At 45.4% G+C, this 25462-nt stretch overlaps 2 protein-coding genes across 2 annotated transcripts; both read right to left on the bottom strand.

Moving 5' to 3' along the window:
• Nucleotides 1-238: 238 nt before the first annotated feature.
• LOC121537258 lies at nt 239-11235 on the bottom strand. Its single transcript, XM_041844937.2, has 5 exons — nt 10922-11235; nt 2737-2978; nt 2328-2436; nt 1865-1960; nt 239-1750 (listed from the first exon to the last, which is right to left on the bottom strand). The coding sequence occupies exons 1-5, from the start codon at nt 10970-10972 to the stop codon at nt 239-241; spliced, it is 2010 nt and encodes a 669-aa protein (XP_041700871.1). The 5' UTR covers nt 10973-11235.
• Nucleotides 11236-12102: 867 nt separating this feature from the next.
• Nucleotides 12103-25331, bottom strand: LOC121537259 (peptidase inhibitor 16). Its single transcript, XM_045206820.1, has 6 exons — nt 24969-25331; nt 16684-16908; nt 16217-16326; nt 15876-15967; nt 15372-15600; nt 12103-12127 (listed from the first exon to the last, which is right to left on the bottom strand). The coding sequence occupies exons 1-6, from the start codon at nt 25134-25136 to the stop codon at nt 12103-12105; spliced, it is 849 nt and encodes a 282-aa protein (XP_045062755.1). The 5' UTR covers nt 25137-25331.
• Between the last annotated feature and the right edge of the window lie 131 nt (nt 25332-25462).

The raw sequence follows: 25462 nt of genomic DNA, 5'->3' as shown, positions 1-25462 counted from the left end.
ATGCTGCCATTGGTCCTGTCTGTTAAACTAATACTGCTCTAGGTTTGTGTCCAGGAACATAAGTGGAGAACAAGAGATAGTCAAACTATAGTCATATCAGTGACCCTCTTCACAATCAGTCTCACAAACACACGCACGCACGCACGCACGCACGCACGCACGCACGCACGCACGCACACACACACACACACACACACACACACACACACACACACACACACTGTATCTTACTGTGTCATTATACTGTAGTGACAGACAACAGAGGGCTGCGACAGAGGATGTTGTCCCCCTGCCCCACCCGTGTCCCATGGGTCAGCAGCTCCTCCACTGTGGTCCAGTCATCCAGCAGTTTATGGTTCCTCAGACGGCTCTGCTTCCTATGGCTGAGCTCCAGCACCGTGCTGCAGCCTCCTCCAGGACCACCTGCACCCCCAAGGCCCCCAGCAACCCCTGTACCTGCAGCCCCATTCTCCCCTGCCCCCTCAGCACCACGGTTCAGCTTTCTCTGCCTCTGCTCCCGGGCCCAAGCCAGGTGGCGCCGGCGCTCCGTCCTGCTCCAGTAGCGGCCTGCCCAGGCCTCCCCGCGGGCCTCCTCGTCCGTGGTGACCTCACTGCGTTCGTCAGCCAGCCGGGAGGCTCGCGCCTTCAGGAGCTGGTTCCTCACCGCCCGGGGATTCCCAGAGAGACCCCTCCTGGAGCGGGCAGAGGGCCCATCCAGCGTGCTATAGAGGGGACCACAGGGGCCGTCTGCTTGGGGCCAGTTCCCACCAATGTGAGGATGTCCCAGTGTCGCAAACTGACGCCAGTCTGCTGGCTCCTTCCCAGGCTGTTTCTTTGAGGGACTCTTGGAAAGACCCTGTTTCTCACTGTTATATTCCTCACTGGCCATACTGCTTCTGTGGTCACCCACACATCCTTGCCAGGTGCCTTCCACATGGTCACTCAGCGGCCTTCTCCTCTTCTCAATGATGTCTGTGTTGAACCCCCTGTTGTATTGTCCTGTGCCAGAGTTCTCAGTGGGCACGGCTAGGTGGTTTGGGCTGCTGGGCGGTTGTCTGTTTACGTGTCTGTATTTCCCTGTGGCAGTGTTCCCAGCGGGCAGGGCTGGGTGGCTGGCCCGTCTCCTGTCTGATAAGTCATGCACGGTGTGGCTGCGGCTGGGGAGGTCCTCAGAAGAGTGCTGGTTCAGCATCAGTGCTCTCCTCTGGCAGGGTTCTGTACGGCAGCTGGAGGCAACCCTAGGAGCAGACCCGGTACCATGCCTGCTTAGCTGGGGGCTCCTGGCTTTGCGGAACTGAATGGAGCTACTACCCATGGTGCACTGGTGGGTCATGGCTGTGTGAGCTCCGTCTGGGGCTCTGCCAGCCTGGGGGTCACAGGTCAGGGTCTCAGGGATGGACTCCAGGTCCCAGCGAGACTTTGATCTCTGCTCCCGGGGCACTACGCGGCTCCGGTAGTTGTGGATCCTCCCATCTATAATCTTCTGGAAGTGGCGGAACTCCCCTGTGCTGACGCTGTGGAAGCCAGAGTCACTGAGCTCTGACGAGAGGAGGGACTCAGAGGAGGGAGAGCTTCCCCGGCTGGTGTTTCCTGGAGGGGAGGACATAGGGGCCTCTACCCCCTCCTCTGTCTCTGGGTCAGACAGGTCCCCCTGGTGGAGGCTGCCGTCAGTGCAGCCCAGGCCACTGTCCAGCTCGTGGAGGGGTAGGTAATTCAGAGGCCTGTCCAGCCAGTGGCCCTCATATTCACTCTGAAATAGAGGATGGAAGAAACTATGAATATCATTGGTTGTTATAATTGTGAATGTCTATGACCACGTATTCAAATATAAAACATTTGTCTATCATTTTATTTCTTAGAGTACCTGGCTCAGGAAGCTGCTAGGCTCATCATTATCAGTGTTACAGCAGCCAATCAGACAGCTCCTATTATTGGGCTGGTTATTCATCATCTCTGGATCCTAACAGTATAGGTGAACATAAGGAGTGGATACACAAGTCTTAGATAGATATCAATGGGATGTACAAAAGCTAGGCTATACTCATATACAGATGTAGGATCTTAATTTGCAGGAGACCTTACCTACAATGCAGGAAATGTAAAACTTGTGTATTTGAGGTTTAAAAATACTTCTGAAGCTTGTCATTTCCACTTAGAAATGGTAGACTTGATTTTCCCTTACAAAGAATGTACCAACCATTACAAAAATGTTCATTCATTATAATCCACATAATAATTCACATTTCCTGTCGCAGCAGGATTATTTACCTGCTGTAGCAAACTGGCTCAAATTAATATCCTACATCTGTAAAAGCAGAATGACTCACATCATCATACTCTATCCTGTTAATGTCCTCCAGATTGTAGGCAACACTGGGGAGGTATCCATTGGCTGCGTAGAGTTCTGGTGGAAGGGTCATGTGATCATAGTAAGGTCTGTGAAGAATGAGATCATTACATATGAAAACATGGCTGTTTCACACCGTAGGCATGTTAAGTGTAAATGACTATGTTTACACATTAGACCAGTTCCAGTCATTGGTTCCATTCAATTCTAACACCACTTCTGTATACATCTCACGGCTATACTCTAAATGACCTAACCCAGAGCCTCAATCGCTGTACTTCACTGGTTCAATATAACTGGGGCACTATTAATCTGCCATTATACATGCATACACAAGCAGATAAAGAGACACAGAACCGCTAGAGAGGCCCAAATCAAGCAGCACGTACCCAGAAGCGTAGGCACCGAGGCCAGGCCCAGCCCCCTCCACCTCCTCTAGGGCCCTCAGAGCCTCCCAGGATTGCCGCTCCGTCTGGGTGCCGCAGTCAGACACTGGGTACTGGGAGTGATGATGCATTCTCCCTCGCCGGTGCCTCCCCTCAATCTGCATAGTGACTGGCTGCTCATAGCCGTCCCCCAGGAACTGCAACGCCTCTCGGCGGCTGAGATGGGACAGGTCACGCCCTTTGACCTGGGAGACATATGAACATGCAGGGTCAGATGAAGAGGAAGTGAGGTGGTTGAGTTCTGCTGGTTCACTGATATGCTCTGTTTCATGCCATCTGATATCTTATGTCCGTTTTGTCTTTTGTTAGACACAAGGACATCACAGGACCAGGATAGCACAGTTGATGTAATGTACAGTGTATGTGTGTGCCATGTGCCATCGAACAAAAGCAGTATGGTGGAAAGGATAATAAAGCATCAACACCTCAATAAAGATCATGTTTGGAAGCGGCAGACATTACTGTAAACAGACATTCATTTCTCGTTATTATAATGCGTGAAGTCTCATGGGTCTAGAAATGTAGGCCAGCTAAGCTGGACTCATTCTCGCCATGGATTCTGGGCCATGCTTTCTGGCTCGTCTGAAAAGCTTTGTGCTCAACAAAACCCTAGAGATTCAAGACAGGAAGATCTTTTCCACCCCACTGCACTCTAGGGCTGTCCCCGACAAAATAAAATATTGGTCGACCGAGAGTCGTCTGCTCTTTTGACCAATCGATTGTGTGACATTTTAAAATGCGTATTTTTACACATATAGACACATCCTATTTGTTTTAATCATATCAACTATATGCACTGAGCTTGTCTGATGCTTTAAGCACTGTTTTGCTTTTATGCACTGTTTGATGAAATACTTAAGACACACAAATGACTAGAGGGAGTACGACCGCAATTGATTTGATTGCGCAGGGCCGGGCTCACAGTGACTGTGTGACTAGAACCCATTGTCTCTCTCTCCTCCCTGCTGCAGTGACCACCACAGAACATCAACAGTGTTTATCGCACTGTCCGTAATGCTGAAGCTGCAATTTCTGACTGAAAGGTTATGTTACCGAAATCCTTCACTTCTTAAGGAAAAAACATTTCCTATTCCCTCAACCCTTGCTCTCTTTACGTGACACATGTATGCATTGAATGCACGTGACCAATAGGGCCTGACCTATAGCATATCATAATCGCATCAATAAAATGGTTATAACATACTCCGAACACCGTAACACATGTGACACATGTGACATCGGACAATTTGGACACTACATTAATTATATATAATACCAGAGAGGCTGTTCTAACAAAAAGTGTAAAGCCTTTATTACAGCATAGCAAAGATTAAAAACTTGGATTGTTTATCCGACATGTTGTGGTTGCGTGAGGCTTGGTGCTCACGGAATCAGTAGGCTTTTAAACAAACACTCAAAAAGGCAACAGAAGCAGGATCAGTCTTATTTCCGTAGATATATATGGATGATTTATAAAGCCAGGCACATTTAACAGTTAGGCTATTGATTATAGACCTAAATAAGTTGGGTCTTCCTCTCTTCTCACTTTTCTTAGACAGTTAAGGCAAGGGCTGTTTTCTCGTCTCCTAATTCCCCTGCTGCCTCCGCCCATTGTTCTCAACACCAATATGCTGGTTAACTCTACTATAATTCACATACAGTGCATTCGGAAAGTATTCAGACCCCTTCACTTTTTCCACATTTTGTTACGTTACAGCCTTGTTCTAAAATGGATTACAAAAATATAAAAATCTCACCAATCTACACACAGAAATGTTTGCCAATTTAAAAATTTGAATATCACATTTACATAAGTATTAAGACCCTTTACTCAGTACTTTGTTGAAGCACCTTTGGCAGTGATTACAGCCTCAAATCTTCTTGGGTATGATGCTAAAAGCTTGGCACACCTGTATTTGGGGAGTTTCTCCCATTCTTCTCTGCAGATCCTCTCTAGCTCTGTCAGGTTGGATGGGGAGTGTCGCTGAACAGCTATTTTCAGGTCTCTCCAGAGATGTTCGATCAGGTTCAAGTCCGGGCTCTGGCTGGGCCACTCAAGGACATTCAGAGACTTGTCCCGAAGCCACTCCTGCGTTGTCTTGGATGTGTGCTTAGGGTCGTTGTCCGGTTGGAAGGTGAACCGTCGCCCCAGTCTAAGGTCCTGAGCGCTCTGGAGCAGGTTTTCATTGAGGATCTCTCTGTACTTTGCTCCGTTCATCTTTCCCTCGTTCCTGACTAGTCTCCCAGTCCCTGCCGCTGAAAAACATCCCCACAGCATGATTGTGTCACCACCATGCTTCACCGTAGGGATAGTATTGGCCAGGTGATGAGCGGTGCCTGGTTTCCTACAGACGTGACACTTGGCATTCAGGCCAAAGAGTTCAATCTTGGTTTCATCAGACCAGAGAATCTTGTTTCTCATGGTCTGAGAGTCCTTTAGGTGCCTTTTAGCAAACTCCAAGTGGGCTGTCATGTGCCTTTTACTGAGGAGTGGCTTCTGTCTGGCCACTCTACCATATAGGCGTGATTGGTGGAATGCTGCAGATATGGTTGTCCTTCTGGAAGGTTCTCCCATCTCCCCAGAGGAACTGGAACTCTGTCAGAGTGACCATCGGGTTCTTGTCACCTCCCTGACCAAGGCCCTTCTCCCTGGATTGCTCAGTTTGGGGGGCGGCCAGCGCTAGGAAGAGTCTTGGTGGTTCCAAACTTCTTCCATTTAAGAATGATGGAGGCCACTGTGTTCTTGGGGACCTTCAATGTTGCAGACATTTTTTGTTACCCTTCCCCAGATCTGTGCCTCGACACAATCCTGTCTCGGAGCTCTACGGACAATTCCTTTGACCTCATGGCTTGGTGTTTGCTCTGACATACACTGTCAACTGTGGGACCTTATATAAACAGGTGTGGGCCTTTCCAAATTATGTCCAATCAAATGAATGTACCACAGGTGGGCTCCAATCAAGTTGTAGAAACATCTCAAGGATGATCAATGGAAACAGGATGCACCTGAGCTCAATTTCGAGTCTCATAGCAAAGGGTCTGACTACTTATGTTAATAAGCTATTTCTGTTTTAAATGTTTCTATACATTTGCAAACATTTCTAAAAACCTGTTTTTTGCTTTGTCATTATGGGATATTGTGTGTAGATTAATGAGGGGAAAAATGATTTAATCAATTTTAGAATAAGGTTGTAACGTTAAACAATGTGGAAAAAGTGAAGGGGTCTGAATACTTTCCGAATGCACTGTAGCAACGTAGTCTTGGAAAAGGCACCAATTCAACAGCGCACTGATGTGTTTCAGAACCGCGGACAGCAACCACTATCCAACGCAGGAGAAAGCGCATTTGTTTTAAAATAATATCATTTGTATTAGTGTTGCACCATTGTTCTTATGTAATATAACCATATACATTTTCAGTAACACATGTCTTAGAGTGATGGACTGTACCATCCCCACGGCCTCCACAATCGATTAGTCCACTCAGACAGGCGCCAATCAGACAGTTGTCTTGTACACCATGATTTTATTAAATGTTTTGCTACTGCTCGACTAAAGAAATCTTGGTCGACCAACAGCCTATTGACCAAACAATCGACCAGTCGACTAAATGTGGTCAGCCCTACTGCACTCTGATAGTAATGCAAGCAGAGAACCTTGCTGATACAATATTTATAAGTAACGCATCACAACACAAGTCAGAGAATCTGATAAAAATAACTCGTACCCCAAAGACGTCTGGGTGTTTGTCTACTTGTCTGTACGGTATGTCGGATTGCAATTCTTTGTCTTTGTGTGTGTAAACTGCAGTGAAGGCTCCTCAAAGGAGGAAGGGGAGGTCCATCCTATTCAGTGGATTTCATAAACATTTAAATAGTAAAACAATAAAGTTATCATTTTTAGATACTACTATACTAAATATTTTAACTGATTAACACACACTGTTTTGAAATGAAGGTCTACAGTTGCCTCAACAGCACCCTCCAGGTTAGCACCATGGTGTAGCCGGAGGACAGCTATTTTCCGTCCTCCTCTGGGTACATTGACTTCGATATAAAACCTAGGAGGCTCATGGTTCTCACCCCTTCCATAGACTTGCACAGTAATTATAACGACTTCCGGTGGACGTCCTCCAACCTACCAGAGCTCTTTCAGTACGAACTGACATGTTGTCCATCCAATCAAAGGATCAGAGAATGAATCTAGTACTGAAAGTAGAAGCTACAGCTAGCTAGCACTGCAGTACATAAAGTGTGGTGAGTAGTTGACTCAAAGAGAGAGAGAAAGACAATGGTTTCTTCAAAAATTAAGGAGAAGAAGCAGAGAGAGAGAGAGAGAGAGATTTATTTGTATTTTTTTTTCTTAGTTTACCTTTCACTTAGCTAATGCATGTCATTTAACCTCCTCAACATCCTGACTCAAACAGAGAGGAATACTATTTATGTTAGCTAGCTGGCTAAGGCCAACACTGCAACTCTTCCAAGTCAAGGTACACTGTTCAAATAGAAAGACTCAAAACACCATCATTGTGTAGTAAAACCATAAAACGTAGTGCGAGATCTAGTGTTTGGAGGGTGTTTGAATGTAAACACAATGTAAGTGTTACGATACACTGAATGTATTTTAAAACAGAATGGAAGTACTCTGAAACACCCAAAGTGGTTCTTCAATCTCAATAATTGTGTTTTTAAGAGAGTGTTGTGAAAACAGTTTTTGGTGTTTCAGTGCATGTAAAAGGCAGCATCAAAACACAAAAATAATGTTTTGGCAGACTGTGTCTCTCATATAATCAAATGTTTTTAAATTGCAAAAGGTTTATAGCATAAATATTGATTGATAATAAATATTAATTGAATACTTTTCCTAAGGTAGACTTTGATACTAATTATAGGCCACAGTTGCCAGGAAACTTTGTGAGATTATGAATAATGTTAGAATCGAAATGTTCAGGGATATGTAAGTTATAGCAGAGGTAACATGTACAGTAATTCGGAAAGTATTCAGACCCATTTCCTTTTTCTACATTTTGTTACGTTACAGCCTTATTCTAAAATTGATTAAATTATGTTTTCCCTCATAAATCTACACACAACACCCCATAATGACAAATAAAAAATTAAAAACAGAAATACTTTATTTACATAAGCATTCAAACCCTTTGTTATGAGACTTGAAATTGGGCTCAGGTGTGTCCTGTTTCCATTTCTCATCCTTGAGATACTTGATTGGAGTCCACCAGTGGTAAATTCAATTGATTGGACATGATTAGGAAAGCCACACACCTCTCTATATAAGGTCCCACAGTTGATACTGCATGTCAGAGCAAAAACCAAGCCATGAGGTCGAAGGAATTGTCCGTAGAGCTCCGAGACAGGATTGTGTCGAGGCACAGACCTGGGGAAGGGTACCAAAAATGTCTACAGCATTGAAGGTCCCCAAGAACACAGTGGCCTCCATCATTCTTAAATGGAAAAAGTTTGGAACTGTCACGAATACAGCCGAGGCTGCCCCTCCTCCTTGCTCGGGCAGGCTTCGGCGTTCGTCGTCACCGGAGTACTAGCTGCCACCGATCGATGTTTCTGTGTTACACAAGTCTTGTCTTAATTAATCACACCTGTTACCCATTATGCTTATTTGTGTCCCTATAATTACCTCTGTTTTCCCTCCTGAGTTTGTGCGTGATTGTCCGTTGTCTTACGTCGTTTGGTGAGCTGTTGTTCTGCTCTTCCCTGTGTGGAGGGTTTGTTTTGGTTTACTTTTGTTTAGTAAATCCATTCATTTTCTCAGTTCTGTGTCCTGCGCCTGATTCCATTTCACCACTTCACCCAGACGTTGACAGGAACCACCAAGACTCTTTCTAGAGCTTACCACCCGGCCAATATGAGCAATCGGGGGAGAAGGGCCTTGGTCAGGGAGGTTACCAAGAACCCGATGGTCACTCTGACAGAGCTCCAGAGTTCTTCTGTGGAGATGGGAGAACCTTCCAGAAGGACAACCAGCTCTGCAGCATTCCACCAATCAGGCCTTTATGGTAGAGTGGCCAGACGACAGCCACCCCTCAGTAAAATGCACATGACAGCCCGCTTGCAGTTTGCCAAAAGGCACCTAAAGGACTCTCAGACCATGATAAACAATATTATCTGGTCTGAATGCCAAGTGTCATGTCTGTAAAAAACCTGGCACCATCCCTACGGTGAAGCATGGTGGTGGCAGCATCATGCTGTGGGGATGTTTTTCAGACGCAGGACTGGGAGACTAGTCAAGATCGAGGGAAAGATGAACAGAGCAAAGTACAGAGAGATCCTTGATGAAAACCTGCTCCAGAGCGCTCAGGACCTCAGACTGGGGTGAAGGTTCACCTTCCAACAGGACAACAACCCTAAGCACACAACCAAGACAACGCAGGAGTGGCTTCGGGACATGTCTCTGAATGTCGTTGAGTGGCCCAGCCAGAGCCCGGACTTGAACCTGATCGAACATCTCTGGAGAGACCTGAAAATAGCTGTCCAGAGACGCTCTCCATCCAACCTGACAGAGCTTGAGAGGATCTGCAGAAAATAATGTGAGAAACTCCCCAAATACAGGTGTGCCAAGCTTGTAGCGTCATAGCCAAGAAGACTCTAGGCTGTAATTGCTGCCAAAGGTGCTTCAACAAAGTACTGAGTAAAAGGTCTTAATACTTATGTAATGTAGGCTGTGTAGTGGTTAGCGGTCATGATATGAAGGTTTGGCTTGGAAAGGTATTTTCACCTGGTCACAGACAGCTGATGTGTTGTGCACTGAAGTCCACAAGCGAAGGGAAAAGGTGAGAGGAGGAGAGCGCGTAGACGCAAGAAGGAATTATACAACTAGCAAAGTGATGATGCTGTATGTTGCTGCTTTGAAAGTGAACTGTGTGTGCGGGTGATTAGGGGTGTATTCATTCCGCTGATTCTGTTGCAAAATGTTTCTTAAACGGAACGAAGCGGGGAGGGACCTACCTGAATTTGTCCAATAGAAACTTGTTTTAGTTGCAAAACGGAACTGTTTGGACTAATGTTTACACCCAAGATCAGCTAGATGCAGGCAAGAGTGTGCATGGCGGTATTGAATGTGTCACTTTCTGTCACCTTGATTACCCCAATTTGTCTCTTGACCTGTGCACCTACATTATAAACGTTAAATTGTAGGCTAGGTTGAAGCAACCTCATGATGGGTATAGGACAAATTCGAGTATCATGTAGTAGCCTAAACCTATCGATGTTACATTGAGCTGGGTGAATGGAATATGAATGACAATCATCCAATATGCAGTAATAGAAATAAGGCCCATAAAAAATTAATTGTCCTCCCTAATCTTAAACGGCACCGACCGCCACTGGTATACTGTGTGTGTGTGCTTGCAAACTTGTGAGTGTGTGTATGCGTGTGTATTGTGCGCAGATTTCAGTTTATAAATGCAAGGCAGGCAGCCAGGTTGAGCAGCCATAGCTGTTGCTAACAGTAGTTACTCCATTGACAATGCAGACATACACTCTGTCAGGTCACCCATGAACACATTCACCCTCTGGTCACGAACGAGCTATCTTCTCTTAATGCACAGTATACAATTATTTTGATGCATTACAATGCACAGTATCTGGACCATGGCTGCTGAATGGCCAGAGGATGCTTGGGGCAAACAGAGAGCGGGAGCGTGTTGGTGAATAGTCGGCCTGTCTAGAGGCATCTACATGTCTTCCTGTGAGACCAGAGCAGGTCACCACATCCACCATCAGTCCCTGTTAGCTACGCTTGAACACACACAATAAACTGTAGTAGTCTCTCTTAGAGTGTTCTCTTCATGGAATATTATTGCAATACAAATACAGTATGCATGCTAAAGACCCTCAGTTATGCAAACGCACATGAGGTCATACCATAAATGTGTGCACGACCACACACACACACACACACACACTGTCTGCCCCGAGTTTTCAGATTACGTAACCTGCGTATGCTGACTTTTCTATGTGAAGGCAGACAGGATGGTAATAGTATAGGCTGCTTTGTCAATAAGCACACAAATCCCAGAACAAAGGCACAGGTTGAACACACGCATGCACACACACACAAACACACACACACACACAAAACCCTCCTTACTTACCCCATTCCCATTGCCAGCCCACTGTCCCTGTCCAGAGAGCCGACAGCCCATGTCTGTGTCACTCTGGTGGAAGTCTGGCCGATCCACTTACAGCAGTGGAGGAGGGAAGGCCAGCTCGAAGGCAAGAGTGAGGTAGACAAGCCAGCTCGGAGGTATGAAGGATGAAACCAGGGCAGGGGTGCATCAATCCAATCTGTGCCAGAGTCCAGGGAAGAGTTAAGGCAGGCAGAAATGCCCCCCCTCAAATTATGGAGAATGTGAGCCTTGTCAGTGCGTGGATTCTGCAGTACTGGAGAATAGAATGCTGCTGTTACTCGCTTCACTTCTCTCTCATCCTCTCTCAGAGTTAGCCTCTGAGGCTCCACCCATGAACAGACCCTCTGCTCATGCATATTCAGCATCTGCCAACACCAATGAACCAATCCCAGAGCCAGAGTGTGAGAGGGAGGGAGTCCTGTGGATGGTATTGGTTCAAAGGATCAGCAGTCAAACATCATTCATTTATTCAATATTCCCCACAGTGTTTATCACCATTTGTACTTGATGAAAATGAAACGTTCTTTCCCTTTATTTCACCCCCTCCTCCCCAAACGAAGGTATATTGGTAATTGCATGTCAGAGATTACTCCCATATCAATGTGACAATTCGCATTATGTTTATATTTGCCATTGTAATGATAGAAGCTAAGTGTGTCAGTAAACAAATACAGTATCTCATTATTATGCTTAAATATTCAAGTAGCCAACCCTTGGCAAGCACTCTTACCAGTTGTGGTATTATTGAATGCTGGGGAATTGGTTTAGTTATGGAACATAGTTGTAGTGCTATAATGTGTACAGAAGGAGAGGGAACTATGCAAGAAACACTAATGCTGGTTAATAAGCTTTAATTTTAAACTGTAGGGAGAGAAAGGCATAAACACACATCCACCAGAACACGTTCCTTCACATCACCCGTCTAAAGCACTGACACAGTCATACTCACAGAGGATGAGTCAACCCCCAGCAGAGGCAAACAATCTCAGGGCGCAGTTACTGTAATGTCAGTCAAAAGCATGGATTTGCTATTCACATTGTGTGTGAGCTGTGTCTTTGGGATCAAGTCCAGGGTTCTGGTTTGCCTGCTTGCATTCTCACATGAATCCAGTGTCTCCAGGTTCTAAGAATATCCCCTTCACCAATCATTTCCTCTTATAGATGTTCAGTCTGTTAGTATGAGGGATGACGAGAGTCGAATAGATCAGTTAAAGGTAGCCTAGCTATTGCTGAGAACAGAGAGTGCTTCAGAGGAGATAAAAGGACAAATAAAAAACAGGAGCTTGTGAGAGAGAGAGAGAGAGAGAGAGAGAGAGAGAGAGAGAGAGAGAGAGAGAGAGAGAGAGAGAGAGTAGGAGAAAGAGAGAGTAGGAGAAAGAGAGAGAGAGAGAGAGAGAGAGAGAGAGAGAGTAGGAGAAAGAGAGAGAGAGAGTAGGAGAGAGAGAGAGAGAGAGAGTAGGAGAAAGAGAGAGAGAGAGTAGGAGAGAGAGAGAGAGAGAGAGTAGGAGAAAGAGTAGGAGAAAGAGAGAAGGCGAAAGAGAGAGAGAGAGAGAGAGATAGAGAGAGAGAGAGAGAGAGAGAGTAGGAGAAAGAGAGAGAGAGTAGGAGAAAGAGAGAGAGAGAGAGCGAGAGAGAGGGCACACTAGTTCATGTCATCTCCAATCACGTCCCCACGGAGTGCCAGCCTCCCAGCTTCTCCTCCCAGTCCCAGCTAGCCAGCAGGTGGTGTCCTGCTGTCCCCTCTCACCATGCCTGACTTTGCCTGTTGTTTCAGTCACTGGGGCTCTCTGCATCCACTATTTGTGTCTGTCTGTATTGATATGTCTAGCTATATTTCATATGTAAATGTTGGCGTTGTGGTGTTCTGTGTGCGGTAGTTTTAGTGTGCAATGGTGCGTGGTATTCCCCTGTCCAGTTGATGCAGTCAGGGTTATAGAATTAGCCACCGTAACCAACTGGGAGTCTCTCTGTCTCTCTTTGAATCTCATTCATTAAAGTCCCTGTGCACACACCCATTAATACAGTATATACATGCACTTAAACAGCTGACAGGATTGGTTAACTGCCGACGTCAGTGCTCGGAGAAACCAAAAAGTGTCACATCGAATCATCTAAGGAGGACATGCATTTAGCGAGCCCGGTGATGTGACATGACATTTCAATGCCTAGGAGAGTTTTTTTTAAAATCCAGTCTCTTAAAAAGCAATCTAAAATACTAAGCCAGGGAGCGAGCGAGTCCTTCAGTTCTGGGTACCTTACAAGCGGAGCCCGGGCCCCCCTCGACTAAATCTAATTTCCCTGTGAACGCTGTGGAGGCCTGAGTGTCTAAATGCACCTCCAGAAATAGCCTCACAGAGAAGTGGTGAATGAATATTTCAGTTGTGCTGCTGACTCCAAGCCATGCCAGTTGTGCTGCTGACTCCAAGCCATGCCAGTTGTGCTGCTGACTCCAAGCCATGCCAGTTGTGCTGCTGACTCCAAGCCATGCCAGTTGTGCTGCTGACTCCAAGCCATGCCAGTTGTGCTGCTGACTCCAAGCCATGCCAGTTGTGCTGCTGACTCCAAGCCATGCCAGTTGTGCTGCTGACTCCAAGCCATGCCAGTTGTGCTGCTGACTCCAAGCCATGCCAGGTTGGACCAGATGTGTTTGGATTTGATCTCTTTTTCTCCCCAGGTGTTAACCTTTGGTTAACATGGCTTTGCACTTTTTCACCAACAACTATGCCGTTCATTGCATAGGCCAACTCTGTTTTTCTGCTGGTTTTTTTCCACTTTGTTATATATTTTACCTGCAACACACCTAACTGATAAAATGATAAAACATTACAGAGAGAAGAGAAAGGACTATAGGAAGACACAAAGCATATTCTGAAACAGAATAACCTTTGAACACTCACATTTTGTCACGTTCGTTAACAGACGGGACGGACCAAGGCGCAGCGTGATATGCATACATGTTTATTTACGAATAAACACAACGACAAAACAATAACCAAACGATACGTGAAGTCCAAGGCAGCACAACACAACATACCTTAACACGGAACAAGATCCCACAAATAACTAGTGCCAAAAGGCTGACTAAGTATGGTCCCCAATCAGAGACAACGAGCGACAGCTGCCTCTGATTGGGAACCACCCCGGCCAACATAGAAATAGACATACTAGAACATCAACATAGAAATATACAACATAGAACATACACACCCTGACTCAACATATACGAGTCCCTTGAGTCAGGGCGTGACACATTTCTATGGAGCTAAAAGACGTCATTTTGATGAGGAGCTCAAATTCGCTCATCAGGTTACTGGTTTCCATTCTTTGTGGTAGTGAGAAACATGTATTCACAGTCCAGAGGAAGGTATAGGACACATGGAAGTGTTGAGACCCAACAAGTAGAACAAACAATATTTATTATACTCTATATACAGACATTTACAGAAATATTCAATATTGACAATAGTTATGCTCCTTTAGGCTTAGGAATCACATTGATGTTTATAGAGGATGTGCCTTGCTTTAAAGGGTAGTTGCTGTTAGATTGGTCACAGGTCCTAACTGTTATTATACAACTGTTATATTACATTACATTGTATGTTCTATGCTTATTGCTAAGAAGGCATATGGCAAACTACCAACTGTAATTATTTGCCAGCAAATAATAGCTAAATAACCATCAAATTAGCTACTTTGGTTTATTCAAAATAAATCTATGCTGTATACATAATTATAAACTGGGTGGTTCGAGCCCTGAATGCTGATTGGCTTACAGCCGTGGTATATCAGACCGTATACCACGGGTATGACAAAACATTTATTTTTACTGCTCTAATTATGTTGGTAACCAGTTTATAATAGCAATAAGGCACCTCTGGGGGTTTGTGATATATGATCAATATACCACGGCTAAGGACTGTATCCAGGCACTCTGCGTTGCCTCATGCATAAGTACAGCCCTTAGCTGTGGTATATTGGTCATATACCACACCCCCTCAGCCCTTATTGCTTAATTATATCACAATGTAATTCAACTTCCAGCAACGTCCAGTTCAGCTCCAGATAGTGTGTGTGTGTGTGTGTGTGTGTGTGTGTTTGTGTGTGAAGCCTTTTCCCTCATGCACTCCCTCACAATCCCAGTGAGATTAAAGGCATCAAGCTGGTGACCAGAAGTAGGGATGTAGAGACACTTCCTGCATTGGCCCGAGGTTCTTCCATAGTACTCTCCTTCTCCCTCTTTGTTGCTCTTTCCTCCCCCTCCCACTCCTCCTCCTTCCCCACCTCCTCCTTCCCCTCCTCCTCCTTCCCCTCCTCCTCCTTCCCCTCCTCCTCCTTCCACTCCTCCTCCTTCCCCACCTCCTTCCCCTCCTCCTCCTTCCCCTCCTCCTTCCCCACCTCCTCCTTCCCCTCCTCCTCCTCCCCCTCCTCCTCCTCATCCCCAGGCTCTGTGCCTGTCTCATCTCTGTCAGCCATGGTTGGCTTAGGGGCTGATGAGTGGTCTGGTTGTGTTGATTCCAGCTCTGTGTCCTTGGTGGCGGTGGCGGTGGAGGTGGCGGTGGAGGGCTCATCAGTGCCTGGGGGAGAGCTGTCCGTTGTCTCCTTCTCTGTATCAGGCTCCTCTGAAGGCTCAGAGGCATCAGGCACTGGGGAAAACAATGATGACAAATCTAAAGCTATGTCTTAGAAACTGATTACAGGGTCCCTAGCCCAATCAATATTCGCAAAGAGGGGATATCATGATCAACCACAATTGGCTCGACACTGAGGTCAGGTTGGAGAGGATGAGATTTGACATCTGTGTGTTTTCCAAGACACTGGAGCGAGATAATGAGGTAAAATATATGTGGGGGGGAGGGAGGGGGGCATGCAGGTGGAGTTGCGGGCAGAGTTGCGTGATTGACATGTGCTGAATTCATACCACAGAGGTTCTGATCACATCGCGGCAGGTTGTCTGGACACTTGGAGCACCTTTCACCTTCCTCATAGGGTTTCTCATCATTAAAGTTACCTCTGAAATGCAAATAACATAGGTCAGTGGTCACTCCGTCAGGGCTGTTAGTCAGGGACCAACCCTAACCCTGACCCTAACCCTAACCCCAGAATGGTATTACAATGTCTCTTCAGCTGTAATGCTAACCCTAACCCTAACGCAATCAGTGAAATGCAATAGTAAGGATTGATTATGTTAACTGAACGTGTAAGTGTAGAAATAGGAGATAAATGTGGAATTTAGTCCATGTTCTCTGGTAACATACTTACGCTGGGTAATAATTGCAGACTAGGAAGGTGACTTTCTCAAAAGACAGCCCCTCCATGGTATCACAGCGATGAGTAGCACAGCCCACAGAGTGAGAGTCCGCCCACACCATCTGAAACATCCCCAGCAGTCTTGTTACAACGTCTTCATCTTCATCATAATCGTCATCATCACCATCACCATCATCACTATCCTCATTACCATCATCATCATCACCATCCTCATCACCATCATCATCATCATCATCAATATCATCATCATCATCACCATCCTCATCACCATCATCACAATCATCACCATCAACAGCACCATCACCATCATCATCATCACCATCATATTCACCCACCATCACAGGGATTATACACACAGGAGTAAAGACATAAAGGAATATTCAACCTGTCACAGTTATAGTAATGTGTTATAAGAAGTGTATTCTTATAAGTAACTAGTATCTCCCTGTGTCACTCACCTGAGTGTAGTGTCCACACATCTTGTCATCCTGGCAGCTGTTGTTGTTGTAGTCGTAGTCTAGGTGCTCCAGGAACCACTTCTCCATGGCAATGTTGGGGTCAAAGGGTCCGTTGGACACAAACAGGTTCTCTCCCGTGTTCAGCTCCTCTAGATCCGGGTTGTGCTCCCATGTACACTTCACAGCATAGCCCTCAGCTACGATCTTCAGCTTCTCATCCCATTTCTGAAGGGGAAAAAGAGACAAACCATCGTATTATACAACCAGTAATCTGTTTGAATGCGACCTGTAATCTGTACAGATGTAGTGCTGCAGAATGAGCGACAGAGGGAGATATTAACCAACATTGAGGACCAAAACAGAACTCTTTGTATGTAGCCTGCTATGCACTCTCTTATATTAGTGTTTCAATAGTGTACAACTTCAAACTACTTCAAATTAATCATACTATTCAGCATATCCACCACATTGCAAGTAAGTTTGATCCTAAAATCACATCTGTCCTATTATTCTGATTCTAAAAAGGGAAAAATTAATCTTTGCAAGTGGCATCCTAAAACCAACAGCTGTGATCCTAGCTCTACCCTTATCTAAATACCAAACATTCAGGGTTGATATAAGATAGCACAGCACTAGCAGATTGTATTACAAGAGGTATGCTTATGAAAACATCAGTGGAGTTTGGAGATCAGACACTCTATTGCTAATGGTTTTGAATTTAGCTATTTATTTATTTGATGTATTGTGCCAATGTATACTACCCTAATATTTGAGCAATTCCTGACCCGGACACCCACCAGTTGACATTGGTATTTCCTTCTAATACTGCCTGGAAGAAGAGGAATTTCCTTCTTCACTATTGAAATGTTAATATTGCAAACCAATAAGGGAGGGTTTGTTATATTAACATTGGCGGAAGACAGACCATGATTATCTATGTCTAAAATGATCTTTATCCCCTTTAACTTTAGACATAAACCATACTGTACATTACATTACATTAGTCACACCAACATTCCCATGTAAACCAAATACAGCGTCTTCCACATTTTTGTTACATTACAGCCTTATTCTAAAATTGATTCAATTGTTTTTTCCCCTCAGTCTACACACAATACCCCATAATGACAAAACAAAAACAGGTTTTTATAAATGTTTGCAATTATTTTTTTTTTTTAACCCTGAGCCTTTACTCAGTACTTTCTTGAAGCACCTTTGGCAGCAATTACAGCATCGAGTCTTCTTGGGTATGATGCTACAAGCTCGGCACACTTGTATTTGGGGAGTTTCTCCCATTCTTCTCTGCAGATCCTCTCAAGCTCTGTCAGGTTGGATGGGGAGCGTTGATGCACAGGTATTTTCAGGTCTCTCCAGAGATGTTCGATCGGGTTCAAGTCCAGGCTCTGGCTGGGCCACTCAAGGACATTCAAAGACTTGTCCCGAAGCCACTCCTGCCTTGTCTTGACTGTGTGCTTAGGGTCGTCTGCTAAATGACCTAAATGTAAATGTTGTCCTGTTGGAAGGTGAACCTTCGCTCCAGTCTGAGGTCCTGGGCACTCCGGAACAGGTTTTCATCAAGGATCTCTCTGTACTTTGCTCCGTTCATCTTTCCCTCGATCCTTACTAGTCTCCCAGTCCCTGCCGCTGAATAACATCCCCACAGCATGATGCTGCCACCACCATGCTTCACCGTAGGGATGGTGCCAGGTTTCCTCCAGATGTGACTCTTGGCATTCAGGCCAAAGAGTTCAATCTAGGTTTCATCAGACCAGAGAATCTTGTTTCTTTAGTCTTTAGCTGGCTTTTTTGCAAAATCCAAGTGGGCTGTCATGTGCCTTTTACTGAGGAGTGGCTTCTGTCTGGCCACTCTACCATAAAGGCCTGATTGGTGGAGTGCTGCTGTCATGACTTCCTCCGAAGCTGCCTCCTCTCCTTGTTCGGGCAGGCTTCGGCGTTCGTCGTCACCGGCCTTCTAGCCACTGCCGCATCACATCTCATCATTCCATTTGTTTTGTCTTGTCTATTACACACACCTGGTTCATATCCCCTCATTAGTACTTGTATAAGTGTTCCCTCTGCACCCTTGTCCTTGTGGGTGATTGTTTAATGTGAGGAGAGCAGCTCGGTTGAGCTCTGTGTATTTTGTATTGCCGGGTATATTTTTCCCTGTGTGCCTGTTTTGACACTATTCTGTGTAACTCTGTATTCCGGAATAAACTCTTTATTCTGTGATTTACCCTCCTGCGCCTGACTCCTTCAAATCACTCATCACAGAATCACCCACCCGCTATGGAGTCAGCGGGAGAGGAGCGCATGCCTGGAGTCGTGGCACGGGTCCAGGAGCATTTGACGATGCTAGCCAGCTTGGGAGAAGCGATGGATCGGGTTCTCCAGGCCATCCAACGCCTGGAGAGGAGAGGACCCGATCTGCCGAGACCAGCTGGGCGACCGGATCCAGCCATCCACACCCCAGCACCCAGAGGGATCCAGATATCCCGACCACAGGATTTCGACAGGACAGCTGCTCTCTGCCAGGGATTCCTCCTCCAACCCTTCTATTCCAAGATCAGCCCGGCCCCATCGGAGCGGGAGAGGGTGTCCGCCCTCATCTCCTGCCTCTCGGGGAAAGCCCTGGAGTGGGCCAACGCGGTCTGGAATGAAGGATGAGCCGCGTTGGACAACTACGGGGAGTTTGCTCGCCTCTTTCGGGCTGTCTTCGATCACCTGCCCGAGGGTCGAGAGGCAGGCGAGCGGCTGGTCCACCTGAGGCAGGGGACGAGAAACCGCGCAGGACTTCGCCCTGGAGTTCCCGACTTTAGCAGCTGGGTCCGAGTGGAACGAGCGGGCCCTCATCGACCACTTCCGGTGCCATCTGCGGGAGGACGTCCAAAGGGAGCTAGCCTGCCGGGACACCATGTTATCCTTCAATCAACTGGTGGACATGACCATCTGCTTGGACAATCTGCTGGCGGCCAGAGGATGTCCTGGAGGGGTTCTGCCCATTCCAACCCCTCCAGACTCGGATCACGAGCTGATGGAGCTGCGTGGAGCGGCGATCCGAGAGAGCGGAGGACGACAGCGCCGGTGTCACTCTGGTGGCATGAGAGGACATTTCACCGCACAATGTCGTCAGCGTTCTTTTGGGTCTGGAGGCGGCAGGCAGGGCACTCTCACGTCACCCCAGGTATCGAACACCACACTCGTTCAGAGCCCTCTGCTGCGCACTGTATCCTACCCATCCACTTTCCTGATTACATTGTAGTTCCCCAGTGTAAGGCTCTAGTCGATTCAGGCGCAGCTGGGAATTTTATGGACAGGTCATTTTCACACAGCCTAGGCATTTCATTGGTTCCCCTTTCAATTCCACTCCCCATCAGAGCACTTGACAGTCGACCATTAGGGTATGGGTTTGTTAGGGAAGTTACAGCACCAGTCACTATGGTTACCCACGAGACTCATCGCGAGCAAGTCTTTTTTTTATTATTGAGTCTCCTGCTTTCCCTGTAGTATTAGGTATTCCTTGGTTAGCACTCCACAACCCTACCTTTTCATGGCCGCAGAGGGTTCTCACGGGCTGGTTGCGAGAGCGTCAGGGTAGGTGTCTCTGTGTTTCCGTTGGTGCAACCACGGTGGAGAGTCCAGACAGTACCTCCACCGTGCGCATTCCCCCCGAATACCTCAATTTGGCGCACGCATCTTCCAAAACGCAGGCGACCAAGTTACCACCTCATCGGGCGGGGGATTGCGCGATAAACCTCCGGGTAGACGCTGTGCCTCCCAGGAGTCATGTGTATCCCGTCACAGGCTGAAATGGAGGCTATGGAGACATACGTCACCGAGTCCCTGCGCCAGTGATTTATACGTCCCGCCTCCTCAAGTTTATTTTTTGTGAAGAAGAAAGACGGCGGTTTGCGCCCTTGCATTGATTATCGATCACTGAACAAGGAGACGATACGATTTAGTTATCGTCTCCCCCTCATTCCTTCGGTGATCGAGTCAATGCATGGGGCGCGCTTCTTCACCAAATTAGATCTCCGGAGTGCTTACAACCTGGTTCGTGTCCGAGAGGGGGATGAGTGGAAGACAGCATTCAGCACAACCACGGGGCATTATGAATACCTGGTGATGCTTTACAGTTTGATGAATGCTCCATCCGTCCTCCTTTTTTGGTACCCTTCCCCAGATCTGTGCCTCGACACAATCCTGTCTCGGAGCTCTACAGACAATTCCTTCAACCTCATGGCTTGGTTTTTGCTCTGACATGCACTGTCAACTGTGGGACCTTATTTAGACAGGCGTGTGCCTTTCCAAATCATGTCCAATCTTTTGAATTTATTACAGGTGGACTCCAATCAAGTTGCAGAAACATCTCAAGGACGATCAATCGAAACAGGATGCACCTGAGCTCAATTTTGAGTCTCATAGCAAAGGGTCTGAATAAAATAAAATAAATGTGTATTCGTCACATACACGTGTTTAGCAGATGTTATTGCGGGTGTAGCGAAATACTTGTGCTTCTAGCGCCGACAGTGCAGTAATATCTAACAAGTAATATCTAACAATTTCACAACATATACCCAATACACACAAATCTAAGTAAGGAATGGAATTATGAAAAAATACATATATGGACGACCAATGACAGAGTGGCATGGACTTAGATACAGTAGAATAATATAGAATACAATATATACATATGAGATGAGTAATGCAAGATATGTAAACATTATTAAAGTGACTAGTGTTCCATTTCTTAAAGTGGCCAGTGATTTCTAGTCTATGTCTATAGGCAGCAGCCTCTAATGTGCTAGTGATGGCTATTTGATGCACCTGTACTGACCTCGCCTTCTGGATGATAGCGGGGTGAACAGGCAGTGGCTCGGGTGGTTGATGTCCTTGATGATCTTTTTGGCCTTCCTGTGACATTGGGTGCTGTAGGTGTCCTGGAGGGCGGGTAGTTTGCCCCCGGTAATGAGTTGGACAGACCGCACCACCCTCTGGAGAGCCCTGCGGTTGCGGGCAGTGCAGTTGCCATACCAGGCGGTGATACAGCCCGACAGGATGCTCTCAATTATGCATCTGTAAAAGTTTGTGAGGGTTTTAGGTGCCATGCCAAATTTCTTCAGCCTCCTGAGGTTGAAGGCTCTGCTGCGCCTTCTTCACCACACTGTCTGTGTGGGTGGACCATTTCAGTTTGTCAGTGATGTGTACGCCAAGGAACTTGAAGCTTTCCACCTTCTCCACTGCGGTCCTGTCGATGTGGATAGGGGGGTGCACCCTCTGCTGTTTCCTGAAGTCCACGATCATCTCCTTATGTAAATTCGGTTTTTATTTTTATTTAATTTAATTTTTTGCAATCATTTCTAAAAACCTGTTTTCGCTTTGTCATTATGGGGTATTATGTGTAGATTGATGAAGATAAAATAAAAATAAAAATTAGAATAAGGCTGTAACGTAACAAAATGTGGCAAAAGTCAACGGGTCTGAATACTTTCCGAATGCACTGTATTCCTTTTTATGATCCTTCCTTATTAAATCAAACTTTTACTAAGGAACTTATAAGGAATCTTTCAGTAATACAGGTATTAGTGGTTGAGGAATGTTAACTTATCCCACATAGTTTCAGTTCAATTCCTATTCAAGTATTGTAATGAGCAAGAGGATGAGATTGCACTTGGCAGATAAGGCTTAATCTTGATTTAGCTCACCAAATGTTATGGTGATAATTGGTTTGAATAAATGCAGAGATGCAGTATTGTACGAGTATTGTACGAACACGTTTTGTCTTTGTATCATGACCTGTCCAGACAGAGCGATCCAGTGTGGAGTCAAGTGAAGTTCAGCTTATTTGTCCAGTCACCCCATGACTCTAAACAAACAGGGGACTTGTGTTGGAGGCCGGGGATACTAGTTGAAATTCCACAACATCTTGCGTCCTAGCCTCAGGACATCAGATCTCCTCCTCTCTGAGCTGTACATTTTTGCCATGCTTCAGCCAGAGAAAACAAAGGCGTCCCCCAGACCATCTGGTCAGCATTAGATGCTGTGTCTTGTACACATAAAATCAAGGACATTCCACATGGGGTGTGACTCTGCAGATGAAATCTGACTCAATCAATTGATCACCAGGTAGTGACGTAGAAACCTGTGATATATGAGTCAATGACATATGGCTATGTTTTGAAACTTCCATTAAAATTCCATTGAATCTTCCATAACAATACAAATAAAAAGTTATATTAATTTCTCGTTTCAAATAGGTATGTTCTGTTTCTTCCTGTATACTCCACATTATCTGTCTTTCTCAAGGTAATTGATTACTGTGATGTTTAACAGACATTCCTGTCCCAGGACATCTAATGAACTGTCATTCACAGAAGGTAAGGATGAAGCAATGCTTAACAGTAAGTTACTGTTTAACTGTTAGAATGTTGCGGTTTTGTTGGTCATGATGACTCATGATTCCACTCAAATGCCATTAATGCTTTAATGTTATGAATTAATGATATTAATGAATGATATGAACCCATTCACTCTGCATTGTCAGTCCAGTTTAGTGAAACCGTCATGAACATGAAACACAGAGACAGGCAGAGACCTATCCCTGGGACTGTCAGATAGCAACTTTAGTGTGCACATTCCACAGTGTGCACACTCACACACACACACTCACTCCCATGCATTGCACAACGCTAGACTCAACTCTGAACACCCACTCACTCAGTCACGGTGGGGTGAATCAGCACAGAAATGCACTGAGGCACGGACAGGCTCTATCAGCAAAGTTATTAACTTAACTCTGGATGTCGACAAAAGTTTTGTCTTGGGATTACGTCTGTAATTTATATGCTGATTTAACCACGGGGCAGAGCTGTTTTTGTCAAATTTATAGGATGGTAAGATTGGTGGTGGGAAAAGTACCCAATTGTCATTGAGTAAAAGTAAAGATACCTTAATAGAAAATGACTCAAGTAAAAGTGAAAGTCACCCAGTAAAATACTACTTCAGTAAAAGTATTTGGTTTTAAATATACTTAAGTATCAAAAGTAAATGTAATTGCTAAAATATACTTAAGTATCAAAAGTAAAAGCAAAAGTATAAATAATTTCAAATTCCTTATATTAAGCAAACCAGACGGTACAATTTTTGTGTTTTTATTTATTTACGGATAGCTCTAACACTCAGACATAATTTACAAAGAAAGCATTTGTGTTTAGTGAGTCCACCAGATCAGAGGCAGTAGAGATAACCAGGGATGTTCTCTTGATAAGTGTGTGAATTGGACCATTTTCCTTTCCTGCTAAGCATTCAAAATGTAACAAGTACTTTTGTGTGTCAGGGGAAAAGTATAGAGTAAAAAGTACATTATTTTCTTTAGGAATGTAGTGAAGTAAAAGTAAAGTTGTAAAAAAACAACATAAAAAGCAAAGTACAGATATCCCAAAAAACTACTTAAGTAGTACTTTAAAGTAGTTTTACTTAAGTACTTTACACCACTGGATAATATGTATAATACATCTTCTGCAGCACTGTTTATTCTTATTTTTTTATTTGACCTTTATTTAACTAGGCAAGTCAGTTAAGAACAAATTCTTATTTACAATGACGGCCTACCCCGGCCAAACCCGGACGACGCTGGGCCAATTGTGCGCCGACCTATGGGACTCCCAGTCACGGCCGGTTGTGATACAGCCTGGAATCGTCTGTAGTGACGCCTCAAGCACTGAGATGCAGTGCCTTAGACCACTGCGCCACTCGGATTTAGTGACTAAAGCTGTGATTTTTCTGTGGTAAAGGTTTTTGTCATTTATGACATGATGATATCATGTCAAAGCAATGGTTATGATACTGTAGATGCAGGCAGAGTTCAGTTTTGATACAAGACTGTTTTAAAGTTGAATACTAACAGATATTTTAAGTTACTGAAGCACCCATTTCATGTTCAATACTGAACAACTGGCAGCATTGCACAAAAATAAATATAAATCCAAAACCTGCCGCCAAAACAATATCAATTGTAATACAGATTAACCCCATGAGAGCAACGAGTACCAGTAACCACACCAGGTGACAGCAGTCAAAACAGGGGTAAACTCAATCAATCCCAACAGCCATACAGTAGTAATCCCAATATCCAAGAAGCTCATCACCACAAAGGGTTAAAACATATTATTTCCACCTATTATGATGCAGAGGTGGCCAGACTGAACCCATCCTGCAGCGGACAGGTAGAGATGCAGGCAGAGATAACCGCCTATCCGTCCTCCCAGTCATGCAGCCCTTACCACTTTACGCATGTAGGTGGCATTGGGCACCACCTGGCCACGGTAGCTGTTGTGCAGCTCCACGAGGGTCTCTGTGTCTTCCTCGCTCAGCTGGCAGGAGGCTGGACACAGGGTGACGATGACATACAGTCCCACCAGGCCAGCCCAGAGAGCTGTCCGCCTGAGCATGTCTAGGCAGTGGAGTCCTCTCTTTCTCTCTCTCAAGGGTTACTTCAGATGTCTGCCGGTGTCAGAGGGTGTTGCTGTATGTGTGTTCACAGGGTGTAGATCTGTGTTCTGTGAGTATGTGTATGTGTGTGTATGTATGTGTGTGTGAAAATCTTTCTCTAGGTTAATGTACTTGTGTGTGTACTTATATGTGTATGTGTGTATAGTGTGTGTATAGTGTGTGCTCCAGCTGCTCTGTCTCCTCTCCTCTTGGATCTGAGGCTGGAGATAGAGGGAGAGGCTCCACCCCACTCTCCACAGGAGAACCCCCACACCACCCTCACCCT

Source organism: Coregonus clupeaformis, chromosome 24 (genome assembly GCF_020615455.1).
Source record: "Coregonus clupeaformis isolate EN_2021a chromosome 24, ASM2061545v1, whole genome shotgun sequence".
NCBI lineage: Eukaryota > Metazoa > Chordata > Actinopteri > Salmoniformes > Salmonidae > Coregonus > Coregonus clupeaformis.
Note: the sequence above shows the minus strand (reverse complement) of the source record. Positions and strands in the feature narration are given on the sequence as shown.

What these genes read in the sequence shown, in the direction of transcription:
- LOC121537259 (XM_045206820.1), bottom strand. Translation starts at nt 25,136, where the DNA reads ATGCTCAGGCGGACAGCTCTCTGGGCTGGCCTGGTGGGACTGTATGTC. An exon ending in TGTGTGGACACTACACTCAG is followed by an intron (nt 16,327 to 16,683) that starts GTGAGTGACACA and finishes GGGATGTTTCAG; the next exon opens with ATGGTGTGGGCGGACTCTCA. An exon ending in ATGTGATCAGAACCTCTGTG is followed by an intron (nt 15,601 to 15,875) that starts GTATGAATTCAG and finishes TGTTTTCCCCAG; the next exon opens with TGCCTGATGCCTCTGAGCCT.
- LOC121537258 (XM_041844937.2), bottom strand. Translation starts at nt 10,972, where the DNA reads ATGGGCTGTCGGCTCTCTGGACAGGGACAGTGGGCTGGCAATGGGAAT. An exon ending in CTCGGTGCCTACGCTTCTGG is followed by an intron (nt 2,437 to 2,736) that starts GTACGTGCTGCT and finishes CATTCTTCACAG; the next exon opens with ACCTTACTATGATCACATGA. An exon ending in ACAGGATAGAGTATGATGAT is followed by an intron (nt 1,961 to 2,327) that starts GTGAGTCATTCT and finishes CTATACTGTTAG; the next exon opens with GATCCAGAGATGATGAATAA.